Source organism: Aphanomyces astaci (genome assembly GCF_000520075.1).
Source record: "Aphanomyces astaci strain APO3 unplaced genomic scaffold supercont1.26, whole genome shotgun sequence".
NCBI lineage: Eukaryota > Oomycota > Saprolegniomycetes > Saprolegniales > Verrucalvaceae > Aphanomyces > Aphanomyces astaci.
In genome coordinates, this window is record NW_009798289.1 from 223,178 (window position 1) to 244,437 (window position 21,260).

At 52.7% G+C, this 21,260-nt stretch overlaps 12 protein-coding genes across 14 annotated transcripts; 7 read left to right on the plus strand and 5 right to left on the minus strand.

The window, feature by feature from the left end:
- Window positions 1–38: 38 nt before the first annotated feature.
- On the plus strand, window positions 39–1,534 carry H257_10051 (peptidyl-prolyl cis-trans isomerase; the record flags this gene model as incomplete). Its single annotated transcript, XM_009836486.1, has 2 exons — window positions 39–135; window positions 195–1,534. 2 exons carry the CDS (start codon window positions 39–41, stop codon window positions 1,532–1,534), a joined length of 1,437 nt encoding a protein of 478 aa, XP_009834788.1.
- A 624-nt stretch (window positions 1,535–2,158) lies between these two features.
- On the plus strand, window positions 2,159–2,546 carry H257_10052 (hypothetical protein; the record flags this gene model as incomplete). Its single annotated transcript, XM_009836487.1, has 2 exons — window positions 2,159–2,243; window positions 2,296–2,546. The coding sequence occupies 2 exons, from the start codon at window positions 2,159–2,161 to the stop codon at window positions 2,544–2,546; spliced, it is 336 nt and encodes a 111-aa protein (XP_009834789.1).
- A 20-nt stretch (window positions 2,547–2,566) lies between these two features.
- H257_10053 lies at window positions 2,567–3,985 on the minus strand. Of its 2 annotated transcripts, XM_009836488.1 has the most exons (9): window positions 3,962–3,985; window positions 3,826–3,901; window positions 3,685–3,765; window positions 3,473–3,609; window positions 3,274–3,418; window positions 3,153–3,226; window positions 3,048–3,096; window positions 2,818–2,993; window positions 2,567–2,764 (listed from the first exon to the last, which is right to left on the minus strand). In XM_009836488.1, the coding sequence occupies exons 1-9, from the start codon at window positions 3,964–3,966 to the stop codon at window positions 2,698–2,700; spliced, it is 810 nt and encodes a 269-aa protein (XP_009834790.1). In that variant the 5' UTR covers window positions 3,967–3,985; the 3' UTR covers window positions 2,567–2,697. The 2 variants fall into 2 exon arrangements, with proteins under 2 accessions (XP_009834790.1, XP_009834791.1); XM_009836489.1 differs by having other exon boundaries at window positions 2,567–2,993.
- Window positions 3,986–4,069: 84 nt separating this feature from the next.
- H257_10054 lies at window positions 4,070–5,961 on the plus strand. Of its 2 annotated transcripts, XM_009836490.1 has the most exons (6): window positions 4,070–4,413; window positions 4,475–4,558; window positions 4,620–4,722; window positions 4,796–5,011; window positions 5,080–5,169; window positions 5,618–5,961. In XM_009836490.1, the coding sequence occupies exons 1-6, from the start codon at window positions 4,079–4,081 to the stop codon at window positions 5,672–5,674; spliced, it is 885 nt and encodes a 294-aa protein (XP_009834792.1). In that variant the 5' UTR covers window positions 4,070–4,078; the 3' UTR covers window positions 5,675–5,961. The 2 variants fall into 2 exon arrangements, with proteins under 2 accessions (XP_009834792.1, XP_009834793.1); XM_009836491.1 differs by lacking the exons at window positions 5,080–5,169; window positions 5,618–5,961 and having other exon boundaries at window positions 4,796–5,064.
- H257_10055 (hypothetical protein) lies at window positions 5,665–6,485 on the minus strand. Its single transcript, XM_009836492.1, has 2 exons — window positions 5,998–6,485; window positions 5,665–5,929 (listed from the first exon to the last, which is right to left on the minus strand). Exons 1-2 carry the CDS (start codon window positions 6,464–6,466, stop codon window positions 5,835–5,837), a joined length of 564 nt encoding a protein of 187 aa, XP_009834794.1. The 5' UTR covers window positions 6,467–6,485; the 3' UTR covers window positions 5,665–5,834.
- A 469-nt stretch (window positions 6,486–6,954) lies between these two features.
- Window positions 6,955–8,882, minus strand: H257_10056 (leukotriene A-4 hydrolase/aminopeptidase). Its single transcript, XM_009836493.1, has one exon. It carries the CDS (start codon window positions 8,843–8,845, stop codon window positions 7,010–7,012), a length of 1,836 nt encoding a protein of 611 aa, XP_009834795.1. The 5' UTR covers window positions 8,846–8,882; the 3' UTR covers window positions 6,955–7,009.
- A 544-nt stretch (window positions 8,883–9,426) lies between these two features.
- Window positions 9,427–10,113, plus strand: H257_10057 (hypothetical protein). Its single transcript, XM_009836494.1, has 2 exons — window positions 9,427–9,619; window positions 9,673–10,113. Exons 1-2 carry the CDS (start codon window positions 9,500–9,502, stop codon window positions 10,021–10,023), a joined length of 471 nt encoding a protein of 156 aa, XP_009834796.1. The 5' UTR covers window positions 9,427–9,499; the 3' UTR covers window positions 10,024–10,113.
- A 377-nt stretch (window positions 10,114–10,490) lies between these two features.
- On the minus strand, window positions 10,491–12,680 carry H257_10058 (hypothetical protein). Its single transcript, XM_009836495.1, has 9 exons — window positions 12,142–12,680; window positions 12,030–12,057; window positions 11,877–11,982; window positions 11,667–11,762; window positions 11,474–11,575; window positions 11,272–11,400; window positions 11,059–11,217; window positions 10,751–10,960; window positions 10,491–10,651 (listed from the first exon to the last, which is right to left on the minus strand). Exons 1-9 carry the CDS (start codon window positions 12,416–12,418, stop codon window positions 10,541–10,543), a joined length of 1,218 nt encoding a protein of 405 aa, XP_009834797.1. The 5' UTR covers window positions 12,419–12,680; the 3' UTR covers window positions 10,491–10,540.
- A 315-nt stretch (window positions 12,681–12,995) lies between these two features.
- H257_10059 (hypothetical protein) lies at window positions 12,996–14,230 on the plus strand. The gene has a single exon (XM_009836496.1). The coding sequence runs from the start codon at window positions 13,065–13,067 to the stop codon at window positions 14,148–14,150; it is 1,086 nt and encodes a 361-aa protein (XP_009834798.1). The 5' UTR covers window positions 12,996–13,064; the 3' UTR covers window positions 14,151–14,230.
- On the plus strand, window positions 14,229–16,377 carry H257_10060 (leukotriene A-4 hydrolase/aminopeptidase). Its single transcript, XM_009836497.1, has one exon. It carries the CDS (start codon window positions 14,364–14,366, stop codon window positions 16,188–16,190), a length of 1,827 nt encoding a protein of 608 aa, XP_009834799.1. The 5' UTR covers window positions 14,229–14,363; the 3' UTR covers window positions 16,191–16,377.
- Window positions 16,378–17,559: 1,182 nt separating this feature from the next.
- On the minus strand, window positions 17,560–19,378 carry H257_10061 (hypothetical protein). Its single transcript, XM_009836498.1, has 7 exons — window positions 19,240–19,378; window positions 18,727–19,181; window positions 18,616–18,666; window positions 18,448–18,555; window positions 18,279–18,379; window positions 18,078–18,207; window positions 17,560–17,994 (listed from the first exon to the last, which is right to left on the minus strand). The coding sequence occupies exons 1-7, from the start codon at window positions 19,359–19,361 to the stop codon at window positions 17,597–17,599; spliced, it is 1,365 nt and encodes a 454-aa protein (XP_009834800.1). The 5' UTR covers window positions 19,362–19,378; the 3' UTR covers window positions 17,560–17,596.
- A 444-nt stretch (window positions 19,379–19,822) lies between these two features.
- H257_10062 (hypothetical protein) lies at window positions 19,823–21,258 on the plus strand. The gene is made up of 2 exons (XM_009836499.1): window positions 19,823–20,398; window positions 20,447–21,258. The coding sequence occupies exons 1-2, from the start codon at window positions 19,878–19,880 to the stop codon at window positions 21,156–21,158; spliced, it is 1,233 nt and encodes a 410-aa protein (XP_009834801.1). The 5' UTR covers window positions 19,823–19,877; the 3' UTR covers window positions 21,159–21,258.
- The last annotated feature ends 2 nt before the right edge of the window (window positions 21,259–21,260 follow it).

The following is a 21,260-nucleotide window of genomic DNA, read 5'->3' on the forward strand; positions in this document are numbered from 1 at the left end:
GTCTCAAATCATTTTGAAATCTACCACATTCAGGCAAGATGACCGCAATTGACTTGACCACCGACGGCGGCGTGACGAAGGAAATCCTCACGGAAGGTTCCGGCGACCTTCCGCCCAAGGGATATGAGATTCGAGGTAAGACTGTCATCATTGCGAGCAACATGAATGATTGATATTCATGGCAAATGGTGTAGCTCATTACACGGGGACGTTGCTGGACGGGTCGAAATTTGACAGTTCGCGCGACCGCAACCAAGTATTTACGTTCGTGTTGGGCAAGGGCAACGTGATCAAGGCATGGGACTTGGGATTTGCCACGATGAAGGTCGGCGAACGCGCAATCCTCACCTGCGCCCCCGAATACGCGTACGGTGCGTCAGGCAGCCCACCGAAAATCCCCGCCAACGCGACCTTAAAATTTGACGTGGAATTGCTTGGTTTTTCCCCCAAGAAGAAGGAGTTGTGGGAAATGAGCGTCGACGAAAAACTCAAGGAAGCGGAAACGTCCAAGCAACAGGGCACGGCGTTCTTCAAGGCCGGCAAGTACGAGCAAGCGAACGACGCGTACTTGGAAGGCGTGAAGTACACGGAAAAAGACCACGAGTCGTCCGAGGACGAGAAGAGTCCGCTCAAGGACGTGCAAACGGTGCTGTACCTCAACAGTGCCATGGCGTTGCTGAAGGCCCAAGACTACGCCGGTGCCGCGAGGTCTGCGTCCAAGGCTTTGAAGAACGACAAGAACAACGTCAAGGCATTGTACCGTCGTGGTGTTGCCTTGCTCCACGGGAACGACTTGGACCGCGCGAAGGAGGACTTGACCGCTGCCGCCAAGTTGGACCCGCAGAACCGCGACGTGCGTCGGGAACTAGTCGTGTTGAAGGAAAAGCTGGCCGAGGCCAAAGTGGTTCAAAAGGGCGTGTACGGCGGCTTGTTCAACAAGGTGTCAATCTACACGGACAAGGAAGTCGTGTTCAAGAACATCTCGATCGACGACGCGGACGACGAAGGCAATCCGTTTGTGTGGTTTGACATCACAATTGACGGCGAGTTGGTTGGGCGCATCCACTTTCAACTGTATGCGAACGTCGTGCCCAAGACGGCCGAAAACTTCCGCGCGCTGTGCACGGGCGAACACACGAGCAAGACGTCGGGCCAGCAGCTGACGTTCAAGGGCTCGTCGTTCCACCGCGTGATCAAGAACTTTATGTTGCAAGGCGGGGACTTCACGCGCGGCGACGGCACCGGGGGCGAAAGCATTTACGGCGAGAAGTTTGCCGACGAAAACTTCAAGATCCACCATACCCAGGCGGGGCTGCTGTCCATGGCGAACGCCGGTCCCGGCACGAACGGCTCGCAATTCTTCATCACGACGGTCGAGACGCCGCATTTGGACGGCAAGCACGTTGTGTTTGGTCGTGTGATGGATGGCATGGACGTTGTCAAGAAGATCGAAGCGCTCGAGACGGATGCCGGCGACAAGCCCAAGGTCCCTGTCATCATCTCGGACTGCGGAGTGTTCAAGGTAGAAGAATAAAGCGTAATTATGGTCGAGTGGTTGGTTCTCCATGATAAGGAACTCCTTCATACCCGAGAGACATGACGAGGATGGACGGAAGCTGTGGCGGTGGCGGCGGCTGTGATTCTGCTTCGATCTGGCGGCATTCTGTTTTGCCAACAGCCAATGAAAACGAGGCATTTCCATGACAAGTAATTTTATTGGTTGAAATATTCATAGTGTGGTTGTGGTGCGGTTGTGACCATAGTAAACTCAAGTGGAAACCGCGACCATACAAATATCAAGTGACTCCAATCTGCGTGGGATCTTCGTGGACATACAAAATGGAGGTGAAAACAGTCACTCTGGTGAAATTGACTTGTTCGATATTCGACGCTGGATTCGAAGAACACAACCTCGACGCTCCAAGGGTTCCTTCCACACTCCTATCATCACTCCCCCTCACCTCGACCGATGCGTACGTCTGAAGCATGGCATCGTGTGAGCCTAATAAATAAATAGTATATGTGTATGCACAGGTTACCTCTACTGCAGTATCTTCTCATTTGCAGGCTGCATGTTCCTGGTAAGTACATCCTTGTGTCAACCAACGGACGTGGCGCGACCGCACTCACGTCCTCTCATTGTCCATTGCAGCTGTGTATGGGGGCGTTGCTTCGCCTGCAGCCTGAATACCTCCCCAAGGCCCATACACCCAAGTCGTCTGCCAACTCATGCTTCGTGTCAGGTACTAGTTCCTGCACCGGCATGCGAGGATTATTGACGAGTTGTTGTTGTAGCGGGGTTGTATGCAGGTGTGTTTCTCGGGTCTTTGATCCTGTGGCGCCGCGAGCATCATGGAAAAGGCAGCAGCATTGGCGGCTTCAAGGACGTGGCGCCGTTCGAGTTGTTTGGCACGACGTTGATTTACGACGACATTGAAGACACGGAGGAGGTGGAGCCTCTGGTGGCGGCGGACACGGCCAGTCTGAAAAAAGCCATCCAGCAACAACGTCGGGTGCCGAGTAGTCCGTCGATCCAGCAGCTGTAGACCAAAAAGTACGAGTATATTTAGACACACGTTCATTAGTATATGTAGTTTTCCTCCAGACATATCGCTACAGTAGTCGTCCATCCGACGGAAGGCATTGGCATCTTGGCCACCATAGTAGCGACTACGACATGCTGACGAAATGCGATGGCTACGACGTAGCCGATGCACTCGACATGACGTCATCCATGTAGTCGTCAATAGCCAGTCGGATTTCCCTACTCCATTATCGAGTTAGAATCTTAGAGCCCGTATTCAACATCGAACGCACTCGATCTGAAGCAACGAGTCGAGCAGGCCATAGATCAGACGCTTCTCGAACGGCACCGATTGAATCGCAGGTGGTTGCGGGTCCTGCAGCCACGCCGTGAAGATCACCAGAGGACCGTTCGCCGCCAAAAACGCGGCGACCGCGTCGCTTCGCCACGCCGATGTCGTGGGGATGGTCTACATGTCGTCTCCATCAGAGGGTTTCTTTTGTCCAGATGTGTCTCTTCGTACCGTGGCAAACGTGTAGGACGAGCGCGGAAAGCTGTCCGTGTCGCGCGTCCTACAAATGTGTGGTTGAGATTCCAGCGGCGGCATATGTTTGGGCGAGAGTGCTACCAGCATGCTTCGTCGCGTAAGATGGCGTAGAGCTGTAGGATGGCTTTAATGTACACGGAGTGTGCTGCGGGATGCTAGACAGTGATGGTGAGTCCGGGACAGAAGGAACATGGTGTCGTACGTCGATGAGATTCACGGTGCAGAACCATCCAGGGAAGCTTGGCCCTGTCAGTCCGATGCTGCTCGCGACCTTGATCAGCGCTGCATCCGACACTGTCGTCTTGACCGCTTCAGTCCGCGACAGCGTGTCAAGACATGCCTGGATGCTGCATGGAGAGTTGTTTATGAGTGACGATGACCAAGGCAGCAAGATTCGTTACGTTGTGGGAATGGACGACGCGTCTGCTTCGTCGTGGGCGAACGTGGAGATGATTAAGCATTCGTGTTTGTGTGTCTTCCATGCGGCCTTTTGGCACTCCTTGCTACAAAACAGCGCGGTCTTGCATTGACTGCATGTCTACGAAGTAAGGTTCACAACGACATGAGTCCACCACGGTCGGTGATCGCTCGCGGACGAGACAACACGGCACACCTTCAACGGCACGTTGTTCGGGTTCGTCTTGCACCCCAAACAGCCCGACCGAATGTTCCACACTTCACCACCATTGTCTTTCTACGAGTTGGTGGATGACTTTCCTCGCATGCAAGGTACATACAGGGGTTGTGCACGTACAAAGTGATCAATCAAGCGCTGCTCCGCTTCCGCCTTGCCCTTCTCGCAGATGTCGTCGTACGACGATGGTGGTGCACTACGGAACGAAATGTTAGCGCTGCCGTGTACCTCCATTATGCAGCACGAAGTGGCGCACCTCATGCCGTAACCTCGATTGTCAATTTGTTGGTTGCAGTTCAAATTCGTGTTTTATCCGGATGACCGGATAAACTGTGATGTCGGGAGTTTCCATATTTGAGATATTGAGATTGCGATGGCGGCAAAGTTTAGCATGGCGGGCGCGTCCAGCCTATTTGGCGCCGAAGATCACTTGGAAGCGTCGGACCGCATGGGACAAGCCATGGAGCAGCTCAAAGTGCGGGAGCAGCATGAAACCCAGCAACGCCAGCAGAAGCAGCTCGTGAAGCAACAACAACATGTTGCCAAGCTGGACGCCCAGGAAACGCAACACATCCGCGACAGTATCCGACCGGAACACTACGAAGCAGGGAACCTTCAAAAATCCCAAGCTAGTCAGGCCGCGGACGGAGACGACGACGACGAGGACGATTTCGAGGACGATTTGGATCAAGATCCCGACTTTATGCGGTACGAACAAGTCGTGTGGCCATGGAGAAGAAAGTGATGGATGCGTGAAACACATGTGTAGGCTGCGGGAAGTACGCCTCAAGCAGCTACAAGAGCAGTACAAGCTCAAGGCGGAAAACTTGGCCAAAGGCCATGGCGACTACCGGTACCCATCCCATCCCTTCTCCCCTCGGACGAATGAATGAATCGTCATGGACCCATCGTAGCGAGATCCTCCAAGACGAATTCCTCAAGGAAGTGACGTCCAGTGCCCGCGTGCTGGTGCATTTCTACCATCGCGACTTTGAGCGCTGCAAGGTCATGGACATGGTACTACTGCGTCCATCTTGACAACATTACACGAGCGAGTCATGATGTGTATATATGTCCATCTTCGTGACAGCATCTTGGCCGCATCGCCAAGCGTCACGTGGAAGTAAAGGTGCTCAAGATCGACGCGGAGAAGGCGCCATTTTTCGTCGCCAAGTTGGTCGTGCGGGTGCTGCCGACGATCATCTTGTTTGAAAACGGCATCGCCAACGATACCCGCGTCGTCGGGTTCGAAGGGCTCGCGGACGACCTGCCGCTCGGTCGCGAAGATGAATTCCCCACTGTGAACGTAATGCTGGCATGATTGTGCTCCTCAACTCGCGTCAAACTGGTTCATCGCATCCTCTCGTCATGTAGTTGGCCCGACGCCTAGCCAAGATGGGCGCGTTGAACTCGTCCGACCAAGACGAAGATGCCGAAGATCATGATGGCAGTTGTCGTCGACAGGTATTGTGCGATTTCGAGTGAAATTTCATTGTGGTGTGGTTTCTCGTTGGAATTTAAATCGATACCTCAGATGAGCTCAAAATGATTAGCCAATCAAAACCCATTTCTAAATGAAATTCAACCAATCAGATCGATTGTGGATCGGTCGGCGCGATTCCTCCCCAAATTTGTATCAAATCGACAATATTGTGTTTCTTTTACCCCAAATTTGGCTGACTTTTGTGCTGCATTGCCAAGTATAACTGAGTTTTGTATGTATAAAGGGGATTCGTATCACACTAATTGAAGTCACACACTAATTTGATTTTGTTCATCATGGTATCCTGCAATCTGATTGGCTAAATCCTTAGCCGATTCTTCTGTATTTGGATGCTTACTCGAGTTTAGAATAATACGTGTAAGATCGGCATGGACATGGCTTTGCATGTTGACAGCATCGTGTATGTAGGACAACAAGCCGAGCATCCAACAAGGCTTGAACCGAAGTTACGACGCCGATGATTAAAGCATTCGATCCATAGCAAACTTGGTTATGAATGGTGGCATAACGTTACAAAACGTTCGTGTAGCGAATAAACACGTGTTTTGGTCTGGGTAACGTTACCCGAAGGGGATTTATCGCGGAATAGCAACGAGTATGCCTTCCTCGCAGGACATTGATGTCGTCAGCGCACGCATGCACGAGTCGTGGGGGTTGTTTGCAGTCGGTGTAGGAGATCGCGCACCTTGTGGAGCTCGGTGACTACCGTGTCCACTGTACCTAACACATAGAAGGCGTTGATTGTGCAAGGATGAGAGGTGCAGAAGCACGTGATAAAATTGTCGAACCTCGATCTGCCTGGAACGTTATGTGTTGCAATGGGGGGAAGGTTGTGGTGAGGGAGGAGGTGGCTTGGATTGAAATCTCCACGCATGCACAAGGGTCGCGGTGCTTGATCGCGGCGTCCGATGCAACGGGGACGTCGACATACCAGTTGAGGTCGAGGAGATGCGGCAGCGAGGGGAAGCAGTCTGTGCTCGTGGATATGTGTCTCCACAGTTGACGGCGGTCGGGATTGACGATTTCAAGCACCAGCTGATGCAATTGGGTATTGCTCACGACAGTACGCAAAGTGTCATGAAAGGTAGACGACGCGTCCGGTGTCAACGCCGCCACCACAACTTCACGCAGCTCCTCTTGGGCTTTATCCTTCGGGGGATCACCGATGTTCCTGGCGTGTAGCAGCGCATCGAACGCGCGTTCAAACACATCGTCGACTTGTGCGCGGGATTGACACGCAAGCAGGAACGGTTCCATTAACGTTACTGTATTGTCGAGGATTGCAAAATAGGGATTTCCCAGTCGGATAATTGTTGTGGTATCCGGTTGGCCGTTACATTACGGATAAGATGAAACGGTTGCGAGAGTCGCCGCCATGTTCGTTCGTAACTTGCGCGACGACGCGACGATGAGGGTCATCTCTCTCTTCGCAATCACGGAGAACGACAAGAGACATACCAGTATCTAACGAAGGCTATTGTGTCCTTGCCGTAGCCCGACGCAGTGATCAAGTAGTCTGTACGAATGTTTGAGGATACAACTCCTGCAGTACATGTATCGCCAACAGAATCAAAGGATGGCATCACAACGAAGCAACTCGGGGACACGCCGACTTGATGGGTCATTCAATGTAGACGTTCCCAAACAAGTAGTGTGCATACGCATGATTCGACGAGCACGGTTAGTTCATGTCTAGGAGTAATGCAAGTACTGCCGTATTGTCAGCCAATCCACCCGACAAATAGCCCCATCCCATCGTTCCTTTCATGTATATCGACGTGAATTCATTTTGCTTGATATTTACAATTCCAAGTCCTTGGCGATCATCTTGCGTGCAATCGGGTGGTACGTGTCCTTGGACTCGGCAAAGATGCGGCGCGCGGCCACGGCGCCAATCTTGGACTTGTACAAGTCGCGATACAACGGCCGGACAAACTTCATGCGGCCTTGTTCCTTGAGAAACACTTCAACGTACGGCAAGATGAACGCCGCTTCCGACCGCACGCTCAGCGTTTGGTATCGCATGCGCACCTCCGAGTTCTTGGTCGACGTCAACTTGTACAATTGCCCCAGCGCTTCCAGTGTCGCAGGGTCCAGAAACCGCTGTTCCTTTACGCTCAAGTTGAGCACTCGTTCGAGGAAGACCACATACTGCGACGACGTCCAACTGTCGACGTCCTTGGCGTCGAACGCCGCGGCCGTCGCGCCCACCGCGTGCCAGCGATCCGCGAGACGTTCGGATGCGGCGCTGATGGTCGTGTCAAAGGCGGGGCGTTGGGGCATGCCAGGTCCGTAGAACCACGTCTGCCAGTCAATCGTAGCCAGTTCCGTGGCCTTGGTGGGGGTGAAATAGTCAATGAAGAACGCCTTGAACGCGTCGCTGGTCACGGTTTTGTACTTGAATTGCTGGACATATGCCTTGGCAAACAGCTCAAACTGGTCGTCGCCGACCAACTTGGACAGGTAGTAGAGAAAGTTGAAGCCCTTTTCGTACGGGACGCTCGAGAACGCGTCGTCGGGATCGCATCCGTCCAATGTTGGAACGAGTTTGGTGAATTCGTGCGCGGCGCCGTACGCGTCCACAGACGACTGCAGCGCCGTCCACCCGAGAATCGCGTCAAAGTCAAAGTGCAGTTCCGTGTAGATCTTGGCCATGATCTTGCGCTGGAGCCACATGGTCCAGCCTTCGTTGAGCCAAAAGTGCTCCCACGTCTCGTTCGTGATCAAGTTGCCCGTCCAGCTGTGCGCAATCTCATGGGCAATCACGTCCGCCAACGACCGGTCGCCGGCGATCAGCGTCGGCGTGGCAAACGTCAAGCAAGGGTTCTCCATCCCGCCAAACGGGAACGACGGCGGCAGCGACACTAGGTCGTACCGACCCCACACGTACGCCTGGCCCATGATGGTTTCGGCGTTCTTGAGGAAGTCTTCGGTTTGAGCAAACTCGTACGCGACGGCGTCCACCTGGCTCGGCTCGCTCCACACGCGGCTGCGCGGCCCGATCTCGCGGCTGTCGAGGCGCCCGACCACAAGCGCGATCAAGTACGAAGGCACGGCCACGTTTTGCTCGTAGTAGAACGTCGTGACGGGCTTGGATGCGTGGGGGGCGGGGTCCGCCGACGCCACGGCGCTCATCAAGCACGTCGCCCACGACGGCACCGTGATTGCCGCCGTGAACACGGTGGTGATGCTGGGCACATCTTGGCAAGGAAACAACGCGCGCGCGTGGACCGCTTCGGATTGCGTGAACAAGTACGGATGGGTCTTGTCGGCCGTCTGTTCCTTGGGCAGCCACTGGATCGCAGTCGTGTCTGGTGTCGTCTCGTAGTAGATGCGCGCCTTGAACGTCGAGTTGACGGCGCGGACGCTTTCAGGGAGGGGCAAGTGCAGCGCCGTGCCGAACACCGCATCTTCCACTTGGGTCGTGAGCACATGCTCGCCGTCGATCGTGGCCTTTTGGATGTACAGCGCGCGGGTGTCGAGGACGAACTCGGTCGTGGCCGCGACGACGGTAGCCGTGATTTCCACAAACCCGTGCAGCACATGGCGGTCAAAGTCCGCGGTCAACTCAAAGGCCACATGGGTGCTCTTGATGGCAGCAATGTTCGCCAAAGAATGCTTGTCCACAACCACCATGATGATCTAGCTTTGAGATGTACGACGAAGATTAAAGAATGGTGAGTGAGGGAGAATCCCTCGGTAATTCAATGAAGGGCGATGGTGTATCTACGACCACTCGAGTATGAAATCATGCAAGCATGGCTGCGACCAATAGGGCTACGACGAGATTTATACGGTTACATCCGGATACAATATGGTATATATTGAATTTTCACTCCATCATTCCGTCGTTAGTTGAAATATATACTAAATATGAGTATACTGTGTCAACCGTATTTTGGAGTTTCATCGACACCCTTTGTTCCGAGCTCAAAGTTTCATACAAATTCAAATTCGTAGTATATCGCTTAGTATCTATAGCCCAGTACTGTAGTACTACAAGATCTATGAACTTCGCTTGCGGTACCCCGTGTGATTCGCTCCTTCGTCGCCGGTGACTATTATACACCTCCATGTGCACAGTAAGTTACTAGTATGTATGTCACGTGTGTCCCAACCATCGCAGTCAAATATAGATCTCCATTCGGCAGTCATTTTAGTATTGGCGTTAGTATGGGATAGATTCGAAGTAGGAAGTTAAACTTCGATTTTGTCAAGCTCAAGCGAGATCCTCATTGGTCACCAGTGCTTTGAGTCGCAACCAATTCCGTTGACCTTCTTGAGATCGTCATGGCGTCCGAAGATGAGTCCAAGGTGGAGTTTGTCTGCCGTATGTGCCGTGTGTTGCTGTTCACGAGCGATGACCTGTTGCAGCATGAGCCTCAGAAGCACCAAATCTCACAGCGCAAGGTACGCTCTGCCTATACACATAGTCGAGTGGCCGGGCTAACACGACGTTGTAGAAACTGAAAGAGTCCAAGCTTGGCGCGGTGGACTGCAGCTCCTTCTTTCTCGTAGACACGAAGGAATGGATGGACGAGGCGTCGCTAGCAGAAGGGAAACTGCTGTGCCCGGTGGCCAAATGCAATGCCCGCCTCGGGTCGTTCGGGTGGAGCGGTAGTCAGTGCTCGTGCGGCACGTGGGTCACGCCGTCCGTGCAGTTCACAAAGAGCCGCGTCGACGTCAAACTGAAGATGAACATCCAAGCTGTCTATGTTCCCGTCGTGGAGTCTGCCGTCGCCGCTGTGGGGGCTCCTGCTGCAGTGGTCGAAGCGTCGACCAACTCCGAAAGCCCCCCGATCCCGTCAGCGTAGACACGAGAGTGCAATCCGTTTCGGTGGTTTGTAACTAGCCAATGCATCCCATGGACGATACAACTTGAATATATTTACACTCCGACTACATTCGTTTCAACGGAATTACAACAATGTGAAGCACTGGCTTCCTCGCACGAGAGTTCATTGCGTGTTTCACTGCAGTATGTATGGTATATTGTAGTTACAGGTCGCATGGGCAGTCTTGACTAGTGATGATACATACTAGTAGTACATGGCTATACTATGTCGCCGCAAGTGACTAAATCTGCACAAGCATTTCGGGTCACAACTAGAACCATCACAACCGACACAACGTACTAGTAGAACCATTTCGACAGGAGCTACATAGGTTTCCGTGTGGAAAGATATGGCTAATTATTGTGCAGGGGATTGCGCCCATTCAAAACACCAAGGTCGCCCACACCCACACTCTCGCAACTACATGTAGCACGGCAGGACCCAAAGCCATCGACACGAATATGTATATATAAGTATTCTCGTTGGTGTGCTAGTTCTACTTTCGCTTGGCCAAGTCGCTGAGCGTTTCAAACGTCTTGTGGTCGGCCAACTTGCCATCCATGGCCGCCAAGCACACGGCGAACGCTTGCACAGCCGAGAGCGGATGCTAATCACAAGCAGATACGAGAGATCAAACATGGTCAAAGGGTGTATACATATATACATAATATATATACATATATATATATATATATACTGTATCTACCTTGTAGTCTAAATTAAAAATGTGCTTGTGGCACGAGCACTGCTCGTTCGGCCCTGGCGGCTGGCACGACACGCGACCAAACTGCATAACCACGTCCGAGGTGTTGTCTTCGCCGTCGCGCTGCAGCTGGAAGTTCTTGACGCTTGACATGGTCACCCGCCCGTTGAAGTTGAGCACGTGGCCCCGCGCCTTTTCGTCGTACTTGGGGCGCTATATATATTATATACGATGTCACACATTCCCTGTCATGTTTGCTTTGTTTCGAAAAAACATTCAAACTCGACAATGCCATTGTACTCCTAGCCCACCTTGTTGTGCATTTTCACGGGAAGAAGGGGGACGTGGTCGTTGTCGTCGTTGTCGCCACAGCCGCTCGCGTCGCCCCCCTTTGCGCCGTCCTCGCCCGCCGTTGGCTTGTCCTTCAATGGAGTCGCCACGCCCGCGGCATTCACGGGCGGGATGCGAATCTACCGATCGTTCCATGGCATTCAATCATTCGACAAAGGGCAACTTGAACGTACGGCCATACGTCCTGGTCCCATCTTGTCGTACGTGAACTCGACCACGCCGAGAATGCATCGGACGTTGGACGCGAGCGACGTTTTCAACGGGTTCAACCCTTGGTCGTACATGGTATACGACGCCCCCGACTACAAGTAGGTAGAGTTAGAAGCAAATTGTTCCTAGTACTAGTACTAGTAGTAGTAGTAGTAGTAGTAGTACCCAGTTGCCGCGGAGTTTGCCCACGATGAGTCCACTGCGTCGGTCGGTAGGGTTTCGGTCCATGGACAAGAGGTAGTTCGACGTTTTGTTATGGATTCGTTTCTACCCATGACGACCATATCAATCAATCCTGGGTATACTACTACGACATGTCATTGATATGGACCGATTGATCGCCGTCGTCGATTCGTACCTGCGCCCCCAGCAAAAACTGCTTCCCATCTTCGAGAAAGAGGCGGTACACAGGGCGCATCATGTTGACGCCGCTCTTGTCTCGTTCGACATAGCACTACGTAGTACGTCGTACATTTGTTAATACTTCCAGTGATCACGACGAGTACAACGATTCTTGTTCACATGAAGGCGAATTTCCCTCGTGGTAGGTAGGTTCAAGTACGAGTACCTGCACCATTTTCGAGTCGTTTGCTGGCGCGCGGGTCACAAAGCTGCGCAACGCGTTCAAGTCGATGCTGATCTCAGGAACAGTGCTCCGTGCAACGTCGAACGCCCTACATACTCGGCTTTGTCACATCCCAACCATCTCGATCCGACCAACCCTTTCTTGGCAGCATGGGACACTCTTGCTATAGGACCGCCATGGTGGTGGGCACGTTAGATTTCATCTCGAACGTGTATTCGAGTTGTGTACAAACTACAGTGTAGCCTACCCGTGGTCACTTCATCGTCCGACTGGTCGTCGCTGCCATTGTCTTCGTCGGTGGGCTTCTCTCGGATGGCCGCGCGAGCCAAGCGCAGTTGTTTGGTGAAACGATCGTCAATGGCCTTGGCATCGCATTCATGGATGTCGTCGACTTCGGCCATCATCGAGTCGAATTTGGTGGTGCCAGTGGACTTGGTGGCGGCGGCGGACACATTCCGACGATGGCCCCACTTTTCTTCGCTCTGGTTCATGGCAGCGATTCTAGTGTCGACACCAACGTGCATTCAAACCCGTACTGGGATGATGGTGACCAGTTGGCCAGGCTATTTTCGACATCGAGGCGTTTTGTCGTTGCCTTCCAAGTACGTAACTTGTCGAGCCCTCGATCGATGCTACCCCAAAAAGCAATCAATGCGGTTCACACTAATAGCATCATGCGCTGTGGCCCATGTGTGGAATCCAAGATGTCGTTCGCGGAGGACGACATACAGAAAAGTGTTGTGGACGCTTCCTCCACTGCGCCAAGGGCATGCATGCCTGCCTGCCTCTACCTAAACAATCAGCGGCAACTGTGGATGTTGACAGTGTAGGACGGAACTCAAGGCATACATTTTCTATATACACTTTGACGAACATGTTGTCGATCGATAATATGCAGTTTCGTACAAGTTTGCACTTTTCGTCGGAATAATAGAACGCAACATGATGGGCATTGGATGATTATGCGGATGTTTCCGGATGAATGGGCAACTATTCCTCATGATATGCTCGTGTTGCTCGTCGTGAAATATAAGCCATTGCGCCTCCTGTTGTTATCGACGAGTTCTTCGGCTGGAATTTACAGCAGCATTGTTGTAGTGGCTCGCTGGATGTTGCCACTTCCGGCATGATCAGGGCCATGTCATTTGGCAATTCGCCCACCGTGAAGAGATGGTGCGAGCTACGGTCTTTGTGTACCTTGCGTGGACGGCTGCTCTTGTGACACCACAAGATGATCTCCACTACAACACGATTATTGTCGACATCATTCGACACCAAGAATTAGGCAATGGAGTCAACCTTGGTGACATTCCCCAATCTCGAGACCAAGAGTCGAAAGTCGACGACGACATCTTTGCAGATGCAGAGTTTGACCACGAATACGAAGCCGTCGACAAGGCAGCAGCTAACGCCTTGGCGCCGTCTCCGCAACCAGCCAGTGTCGACCGAAAACACCTGAACACCGCCGAGGTCGCAAAAGTCGAGCGGTTGGCTGCCCTTGCCAAGAACACTCCAAATGCCCCAATTGCCGAAGAAGACACGGATGACGGCGAAAGCAACGACGACGACGATGATGACGAAAACGATGACGTTGGCGATAAGGTTGATGGTGACGAACCCCCCGCGTCACGTGGAAATGTGCCCGCAGCTGTAGACGACGACAAGGCGTCACGTGGAAATGTGCCCGCAGCTGTGGACGACGACAAGGCGTCACGTGGAAATGTGCCCGCAGCTATAGACGACGACAAGGCAGCTAGCACCTTGGCGCCGTCTCCGACGATGCAACCAGACAATGTCGACCGAAAACACCTGAACACCGCCGAGGTCGCAAAAGTCGAGCGGTTGGCTGCCCTTGTCAAGAACACTGCAAATGTCCCAATTGACGAAGAAGACACGGATGGCGGTGAAAGAAATGACGACGACGATGATGATGATGACGACATCGATGATGTTGGCGATGAGGTTAATGGTGACAAAACCCCCGCGCCTCGTGGAAATGCCACCGTAGCTGTAGACGACGCACCGATTCACGCCGCGTCGGTGGGTGCTGCTTCCCCCGACCACAATGTTTCGAGCCCAACAGCGTCTCCTTCTCCCTTTGGCATTATCGGCATCACCCTAGGCTGTGTAGCCACCGTTTGTGCCATCGTTGGAGTGTATCGGAGTCGGCGCCAAGCCGCCACCCAGTTTTCGTCCGAGTCGACTCTGTACATGGACGACATTCGCCTACGCGAGAGCGAAGTCACCCGGTATTAATTGTGAGCAAGTACAGTACTATGTAGTACACAGTAGCTACCTATATCGTGAACAAGTAATGAACGCTATTGTGATGTGGGTTTTTCTACGGCACCAGATTCTATTTCTTGTCAAAGACACCCAGCCAGTACTTTGGGTTCAAGTAGTAGTACTACTAGTACTTACTTACTAGCAAAACCAGCTTCAAGCCTGGGATCATCAATCGTCTTCTTCATGTGCAACCTCCGCCAAGACAAGCATTCGCTCGCTAACGTCGACGCCGTCCGAGTGTCCCACATCGACTTGACCCTCGCTGCTGACTTCGAGCGTCGTGCCTTGCACGGCCATGTCGCCTTGACATCGTCTCTCATTTCGCCTACAAACACGTTTGTCTTGGACTCGAAAGCTCTGGTCGTCCACCGCGCCACGGTCGACGGTGTGGATGCATCCTTTCGCCATGTGGACGACGCTGTCTTCGGCACCGCGCTGCATGTTACCCTTCCTGCATTGGCCCTAGGCGTCCCGTTCACCGCGCGCATCTACTACGAGACGACTCCGGAGAGTACGGCCGTGCAGTGGCTGCCCAAGGAGCAAACGGCAGACAAAACCCACCCGTACCTGTTCACGCAATGCCAGGCCATCCACGCCCGATCGCTGCTTCCGTGCCAAGATTGTCCTTTGGCCAGCTCCACGTACAGTGCCGCGATCACGGTGCCGTCATGGGCCACGTGTTTGGTGAGTGCCGTGGCCCGCGCAGACCCGGTCACCACTGGCGACGTCACGACGTTCTCGTACCATCAAGCTATCGCAGTGCCGTCATACCTGATTGCGATTGTGATCGGCGCGCTTGAAAGCCGCGAGATCGGGCCGCGCAGCCGCGTGTGGTGCGAGCCGAGTCTTGTAGACGCTGCCGCGTACGAGTTTGCCCAGACCGAATCGTTCCTCCAGCACGCCGAAGCCATCATGAATCAAGCGTACGTGTGGGGGCGGTACGACTTGGTGTGTCTGCCGCCGTCGTTTCCGTTAGGGGGCATGGAGAACCCTTGCTTGACGTTTGCCACGCCGACACTCCTCGCCGGCGACCAGTCGTTGGCGGACGTGATTGCCCATGAGATTGCGCACAGCTGGACGGGCAACTTGATTACGAACCACACGTGGGAGGACTTTTGGCTCAACGAAGGCTGGACCATGTGGCTCCAGCGCAAGATCATGGCGCGGATTCACTCGCCACTTCACTTTGATTTTGACGCGAGCATCGGCTGGAACGACCTCCAACACTCCATCGACCGGTACGGCGCCGCGCACGAATTCACCAAACTCGTTCCAACGTTGGACGGATGCGATCCCGACGACGCGTTCTCGAGTGTGCCGTACGAAAAGGGCTTCAACTTTCTCTACTACCTGTCCAAGGTGGTCGGCGACGACCAGTTTGAGCTGTTTGCCCAAGCCTATGTCCAGCATTTCAAGTACAAAACCGTGACCAGCGACGCCTTCAAGGCGTTCTTCATTGGCTATTTCACCCCCACCAAGGCCACGGAACTGGCTACGATTGACTGGCAGACGTGGTTCTACGGACCTGGCATGCCCCCCAAGCCTGCCTTTGACACGACCATCAGTGCCGCGTCGGCGGCGTTGGCCCAAAGTTGGCTGCAAGGGGGGACGACTACTGCGAACCGGGGCGCCGATGACGTGGCAGGCTGGACGTCGTCGCAGGTGGTTGCGATGCTGGACGCGCTCCTCGAAGCTGGGGCGACCCGCCACCAATATTTGGACGTGGATGTGCTACAATCGCTGGGGGACGTGTACCACTTGGTAACGACCAAGAACGCCGAGATCCGCATGCGGTTCCAAACGCTGTGCATCCGGTCGGAAGCGGCGTTTATCTTGCCATATGTGGAAGCTTTCCTCAAGGAACAAGGCCGGATGAAGTTTGTCCGGCCGCTGTTTCGGGATTTGGTCAAGTCCAAGATTGGCGAGACCCATGCGCGCCGCATCTTTGCCGAATGGAAGGGCTATTACCATCCCATTTGCCGCTCCATGGTGGAGAAAGATCTGGCGTAGCTAGGGGGAGTGTACGTAGAACCATGCCACAATGTGTCGCCATGTTGTTGAGTTTGAGCCTAACTACCGTTAACGGTAACGTTAGTTACAGTAGTATGATGTTCAAGAAGGCAAAGTGGATGAATTCACCGATATCGAGATGTAAGAGTTGTGAAGTTTGCAATCAAAACGATTTACGACGTTTGGGATTCTTATCCACGAAACATGTGCAAAGTGACCTTTACCAACTGTAAGATCCATATGTAACTACAGTATTAATATAAGCTTACAGGCATTGTAACTGTTACGGGTTATAACTTACTGTTAATCACGAAATCCAACATGAATGGAGTGACACACAACATATACTAATACACCTTTTTTCGGTTAATTTCAGGACCTCACCATACTTTTTCGCGAAATAAACAACCAATTCGCGACGGTTCCACTTCGTTCGTGTATATTCGTTATATTTTGCCTGCAATCAAGTAGGTTGCAGTATATTTCAAGCGACGTTCGTTATGTGTCACTGTGTATGCGCGAGTGCTCAATATATTTTAATGACTTGTTAATGGAAGGTGAGCCACCTTGCTCCATTTTAATGTCCAATCAGAGTCCATCACACCTTAGTACTTACACACGATTGGCTATAACACTGACAGATAAGGTTACAATTTTGACCTTTGAATTTTGTAGAACTTTGTGTGATGCTGCTCTAGAGAATTGTGCACTGATGAGTGCACTCCGACTATATCCAATGTGGTTCTCTCCTTACAGCTAACATTATGTTATGCGCTAGGTTGGGTCGCAATGTCGTGGTGGCTCTGGTGGGCCAACGCGGTGGCGCAAGAGGACTTGGTAGCACCCATCACAAAGTGATAAAGCCGCCACTTCAGCCCTTGTGATGGGTGCCACCAAGATGTCTTGCGCCACCGCCCGCGCAACCACATGATCACACCGTCAGGAGGTGTAGGGCACTGACAAGGGCTGGATGGTGAAATGAGGGATGATCAATTTCATTGGGTTAGTAGGCAAGTGGTGAAATGAGACCTGTAGAATTGACCGTATCCTGAATACCACATCACATGATCTTTCTCTCATACACAGCCTACACAAGTATCTCAAGGCTCCTTGCATCAACCGCCATCACAGGAATATATCGCAAAGGGCGTGATGAATCTACGAAGCGAATTTCGTGATTTCACCGCATCTGATTGGACAAAACTGGACAATTTTGAATTCGCAAGGTGACTCACGAATTCCAAAAACAGACACATGAAAAATAAAAATATACAATACAAACTTGAAGATATATTTAATTGAAACTATTACTTTTGGAATTCGCAAGGTGGTCCGGTCCACCTTGCGCTTCATACAAAATTGCCTATTTCACCTTGCTTTTTCTGGTTAATGACAATCTATACATCCTAATGCTCGTGGTATTTGTCGCTGTCGTCATACAAGTCACCAAAGTACCCCTTGATCGTCAAGAGCGGATGTGCCGACACGGCCGCGGCAATATCGGTCGTCATCACGTCATCCACCCAAGACAGATCCAAATACGCGAAGTGGGGGAGGGAAGTTGGCATCTTGGCGATGCCGTGGACGAGCTCCCGATTGATGTTTTTACAGCCTTGCACGCTGAGGGACCGCAGTTCCGGACATAGGTGGAGCATGTCGAGGACAGCCGCGTTCGACACAAGAGTCCACGCCACATCCACGTGTTGTAGGGCGGGGCAGTTGGCAAAAATCGACGCCAGCCCTTTATCCGAGACGGCGCGACATCGCGCCACATTCAATTTCACAAGGCGAGGGCAGTGTGCCCCTGTAACACGGCCACAAAAGGCAAAGTCAGTTCAACTCAAGGACAAAGCAACACGCTTCATGAGGTCTTCGAAAGAGACATACCAATGGCGTCCAAACATGTATCGTCAATGTCGACGCAGCGCAACTTGATGGTATGCAGCAACGGCGTCAGGGGAAAGCACGCTGCGACGACATTGTTGGTCAGATGAAAGCACCACGACAGATCCAAGCACTTCGGGGAAGTAGAGTGTCATCCATCACAGGAATTATGACGACGAGGGGGATGGTGGGGGGACTACTTACGTGGAGGACAGGACACGTTCCTTGTGCCTGCAGCGCCGTCAAGGACGCGATGGATAGATTGCTCTCGCCCAAGTTGACCTTGCGCATGTTTGTCCAAACAACTACAAGGCGTATCCACATAAGGCCACACGGAAGGACACGTCATGGATAGATACATAGTCATACGTACGCTTTAGAAAGGCAAACAGATCAGCGTCGGCGATGTAGCTGAGGCCTCGAATGTCGAGAACTTGCAGGTTGGGCAGTGGCGACGGCAGCGCATCCACGCGATCGCAGGCTACACAGGTGACCAATTTCTCAGTGGTGGGGTTGGGCTAAGTGAATATGTACAAAGTACCTTGCAGCGTCAATTCTCGCAAGTGCTCGCAACACGATAGCTTGACGACCCCTGTATGAACACACTAAAGACACGCCTTGTCGTTTGTATCCAGGCGGAGGCCTACAGTACCTGCTGAGGACATGGCGGTGCCAGTAAGCCCCAGACATTCCAAACGGAGGTTGCGTGCATTGGCAATGTGCGTGACAGACACATCGGTTACGTGTTGGCACCACTCCAATTGCAATTCCCGGAGGTGCGGTGCCTGTCGGATGATGTGCACCGTGTGGCCATCGTGCCATGCAGTGATGTACGACACATTCAGCACTTGAAGCTGCGGTACGTTGTGCAACAGTGTAAACAGGTCACTGGATGTCAGCTGGTTGAGGGAAGCCAAGTCGAGGTCAGTGAGGTGAGTTCCCATTTTCTGCCGTGTCCACGCTGGAAGAAGAGACGTCGCAGGGGCCTCTAGGCCCTTGAGCGATATGTTGTCCATGTCATTGGACAGCACACTGGCAAATATCGCCGGCGAGCACTGAGGATGCTTGATCACTAACGCCAGCAGCTCGAATTTCAAGTGTGTTGGCCTATGACGTACCCATTGAGATTTTACTAGACTTCATTCGAATGATCGGGGCTTTGTACAAGAGGGACACGCTCCGACAGAGAGGCTGGTGGTCAACTGCATCGACGTTGCCAAGGCCTTCGAGCTCCACGACAAGCATCGCACTCAGCGTCACCACGCATCGTTCACGAAGCAGAAGCATGATCACCAATACTCTACTATTCACGTAATCTTCCATGTGCGTTGTGACAGTTGCATAAACAGTTACAAACTCGTAAACAGTTACAAGGCCTCCTCCATACATGAGGCTGAAGGGAGTCCGCCGCAATGGCTAGTGAACTTTGTTCACCGGGTCGGGGGTCACGTGAAGTTGCGGCACTGTTTTAACCCATCAGACATGCGCTGATCAGTCGATGGTACGGGAAAAGATTGGTTGAAATCGCAACCATCGCAACTGACGGTACTAACTTGGCAGCGCGATGCCCGCCCCAACCGGTAGAGGTACTTCTACACCGAGCTCCTCGAATCAAGTCATTTGCTGCGAAGTGACTTCCATTCACTAGGCTACAGTACACTTGGCTTTCAGTACTTGAAGTAGCCAACGTTAGCGAACGACTACTCGACCAATGTTCACTCGGGAAACGTGTAACGCTTGATGCTGGGGCTATTTATTCGTGTATTGGTGGTGTCGTCAGCAAGTACTTTCAACGACGTCGACATGCCGAAGAAGGTTTCGTTTCATTCCGTGAAGCAGCCCACGTTTGGACTCATTTCAGAAAACACACGCGCAGAACATGCCGTACGACGAGCCGCGACGAAGGCCGCCACGTCGTCCAACCTGTCCCCCCACCGCCGCCTGAAGTCCAACTTGGGCCAGCGCTTCGTACGAATGATGGCTACTATGGCTACTTTGGCCAACTTGAATCTCCACGATGACCAAGGCGAGAATGAGCCTGCTGTTGCAATCCCCTCCTCCAACAACACCTTAGCCGTCCAAGGTGAAAAACCTACAAGTTCCAGCGTCAACACGAGCGCCACCGTAAGGCACCCCCACGGCCCAACTTCATTTTTGAAGCATTCGTTTCCCATTGATGAGCCGCAACCTACTGCACACCAAGGGTCAGATCCATGGCAGCCCGAGTCCACGGCGAGGTCTCCTCCCGTGCCAGCCCTAGCTTTGCCCGCAACCCAAGTGAAAAGTAAAAAGCGACGGCGAAAAGCACGTGTCAAGCGCACGTGGTCAGTGACCTTTAAACCTTGGTCATGTCTCACTTGCTTCGAGTGTAGGAAGACTTCGCATGCAACGTGGAGCCAAGGACACGTCGATGTGAATGTCACCACGTACAACCGGGAATCCGAGCTGCGAAAGCTGGAAATGCTGCACACATTGAGCACGTTACAGCCTCCGACTCTTGTCCACTTGCCGGCGGCAGAAATGTCTGTTATGGCTGCAACCAGGTGCTCGAAATCATATACAACCATCACACACACCCGAAACCCCAACGACCAAGACAACTGCGCGAACGACGACCTGTCGCAGCCCAGCGACATCATCTCGGGCATGTCGATGATTAGCCAGCCACAGTCGCCTTCCCCTCGGCATTCCCCAGAGCTGCACCAACCCAAGACAATTACGATTGAGATGCGTCTCACATTAGATCCACCCCGCCCCCCAAGCCCCCCCATTCGAAATGATATCGATCAATCTGTACTGCAACGGCCCCAACACCCCCAACCAGACCCTCAAGTACGAGCTCCGACGTTCATGCATCCCCCCATCAAAGAAAATGTTGCCCTGAAAGCACCACAACTACACCCCCCAAATAAGACTGATATCCCTTCCCCGAACGCCGTTGTACCAAAACTCCTTCGCCACACTCCCACAGCCATCACACGCGACATGGCAACCTGGCTGCGGCAAAGCGGCTTGTTCAAGTGCAAACCAAGACACGAATTACACCTTACCATGGCCGACCAATTCCCCGTCGGAACCACATGACCCCCTTGAATACATGCGATACAATGAGGCAATAGCACCATCGCGTAGCTAACGTTAGCTCATTCACTGTCAGCGTTGAACTAATATACCCTCATTGATATC

Excerpts from the sequence above, each read along its gene's own strand:
- H257_10053 (XM_009836488.1), bottom strand. Across the intron at positions 3,097-3,152 it reads TTACGCGACGAAGCATGCTG|GACGCGCGACACGGACAGCT; the intron begins GTAGCACTCTCG and ends ACACATTTGTAG. Across the intron at positions 2,765-2,817 it reads GACTCGTTGCTTCAGATCGA|GGAAATCCGACTGGCTATTG; the intron begins GTGCGTTCGATG and ends ATAATGGAGTAG.
- H257_10054 (XM_009836490.1), top strand. The coding sequence starts at position 4,079 with ATGGCGGCAAAGTTTAGCATGGCGGGCGCGTCCAGCCTATTTGGCGCC. Across the intron at positions 4,559-4,619 it reads AAAGGCCATGGCGACTACCG|CGAGATCCTCCAAGACGAAT; the intron begins GTACCCATCCCA and ends GACCCATCGTAG. Across the intron at positions 5,170-5,617 it reads ATGGCAGTTGTCGTCGACAG|GACAACAAGCCGAGCATCCA; the intron begins GTATTGTGCGAT and ends TCGTGTATGTAG.
- H257_10055 (XM_009836492.1), bottom strand. The coding sequence starts at position 6,466 with ATGGAACCGTTCCTGCTTGCGTGTCAATCCCGCGCACAAGTCGACGAT. Across the intron at positions 5,930-5,997 it reads AACGTTCCAGGCAGATCGAG|GTACAGTGGACACGGTAGTC; the intron begins GTTCGACAATTT and ends TCTATGTGTTAG.
- H257_10056 (XM_009836493.1), bottom strand. The coding sequence starts at position 8,845 with ATGGTGGTTGTGGACAAGCATTCTTTGGCGAACATTGCTGCCATCAAG.
- H257_10057 (XM_009836494.1), top strand. The coding sequence starts at position 9,500 with ATGGCGTCCGAAGATGAGTCCAAGGTGGAGTTTGTCTGCCGTATGTGC. Across the intron at positions 9,620-9,672 it reads ACCAAATCTCACAGCGCAAG|AAACTGAAAGAGTCCAAGCT; the intron begins GTACGCTCTGCC and ends ACGACGTTGTAG.
- H257_10058 (XM_009836495.1), bottom strand. The coding sequence starts at position 12,418 with ATGCACGTTGGTGTCGACACTAGAATCGCTGCCATGAACCAGAGCGAA. Across the intron at positions 12,058-12,141 it reads GGACGATGAAGTGACCACGG|CAAGAGTGTCCCATGCTGCC; the intron begins GTAGGCTACACT and ends GCGGTCCTATAG. Across the intron at positions 11,576-11,666 it reads AGTTTTTGCTGGGGGCGCAG|AAACGAATCCATAACAAAAC; the intron begins GTACGAATCGAC and ends CGTCATGGGTAG.
- H257_10059 (XM_009836496.1), top strand. The coding sequence starts at position 13,065 with ATGGTGCGAGCTACGGTCTTTGTGTACCTTGCGTGGACGGCTGCTCTT.
- H257_10060 (XM_009836497.1), top strand. The coding sequence starts at position 14,364 with ATGTGCAACCTCCGCCAAGACAAGCATTCGCTCGCTAACGTCGACGCC.
- H257_10061 (XM_009836498.1), bottom strand. The coding sequence starts at position 19,361 with ATGCTTCTGCTTCGTGAACGATGCGTGGTGACGCTGAGTGCGATGCTT. Across the intron at positions 19,182-19,239 it reads TGTCGGAGCGTGTCCCTCTT|GCCAACACACTTGAAATTCG; the intron begins GTACAAAGCCCC and ends GGTACGTCATAG. Across the intron at positions 17,995-18,077 it reads TACATGTTTGGACGCCATTG|GGGCACACTGCCCTCGCCTT; the intron begins GTATGTCTCTTT and ends GCCGTGTTACAG.
- H257_10062 (XM_009836499.1), top strand. The coding sequence starts at position 19,878 with ATGCCGAAGAAGGTTTCGTTTCATTCCGTGAAGCAGCCCACGTTTGGA. Across the intron at positions 20,399-20,446 it reads GCACGTGTCAAGCGCACGTG|GAAGACTTCGCATGCAACGT; the intron begins GTCAGTGACCTT and ends CTTCGAGTGTAG.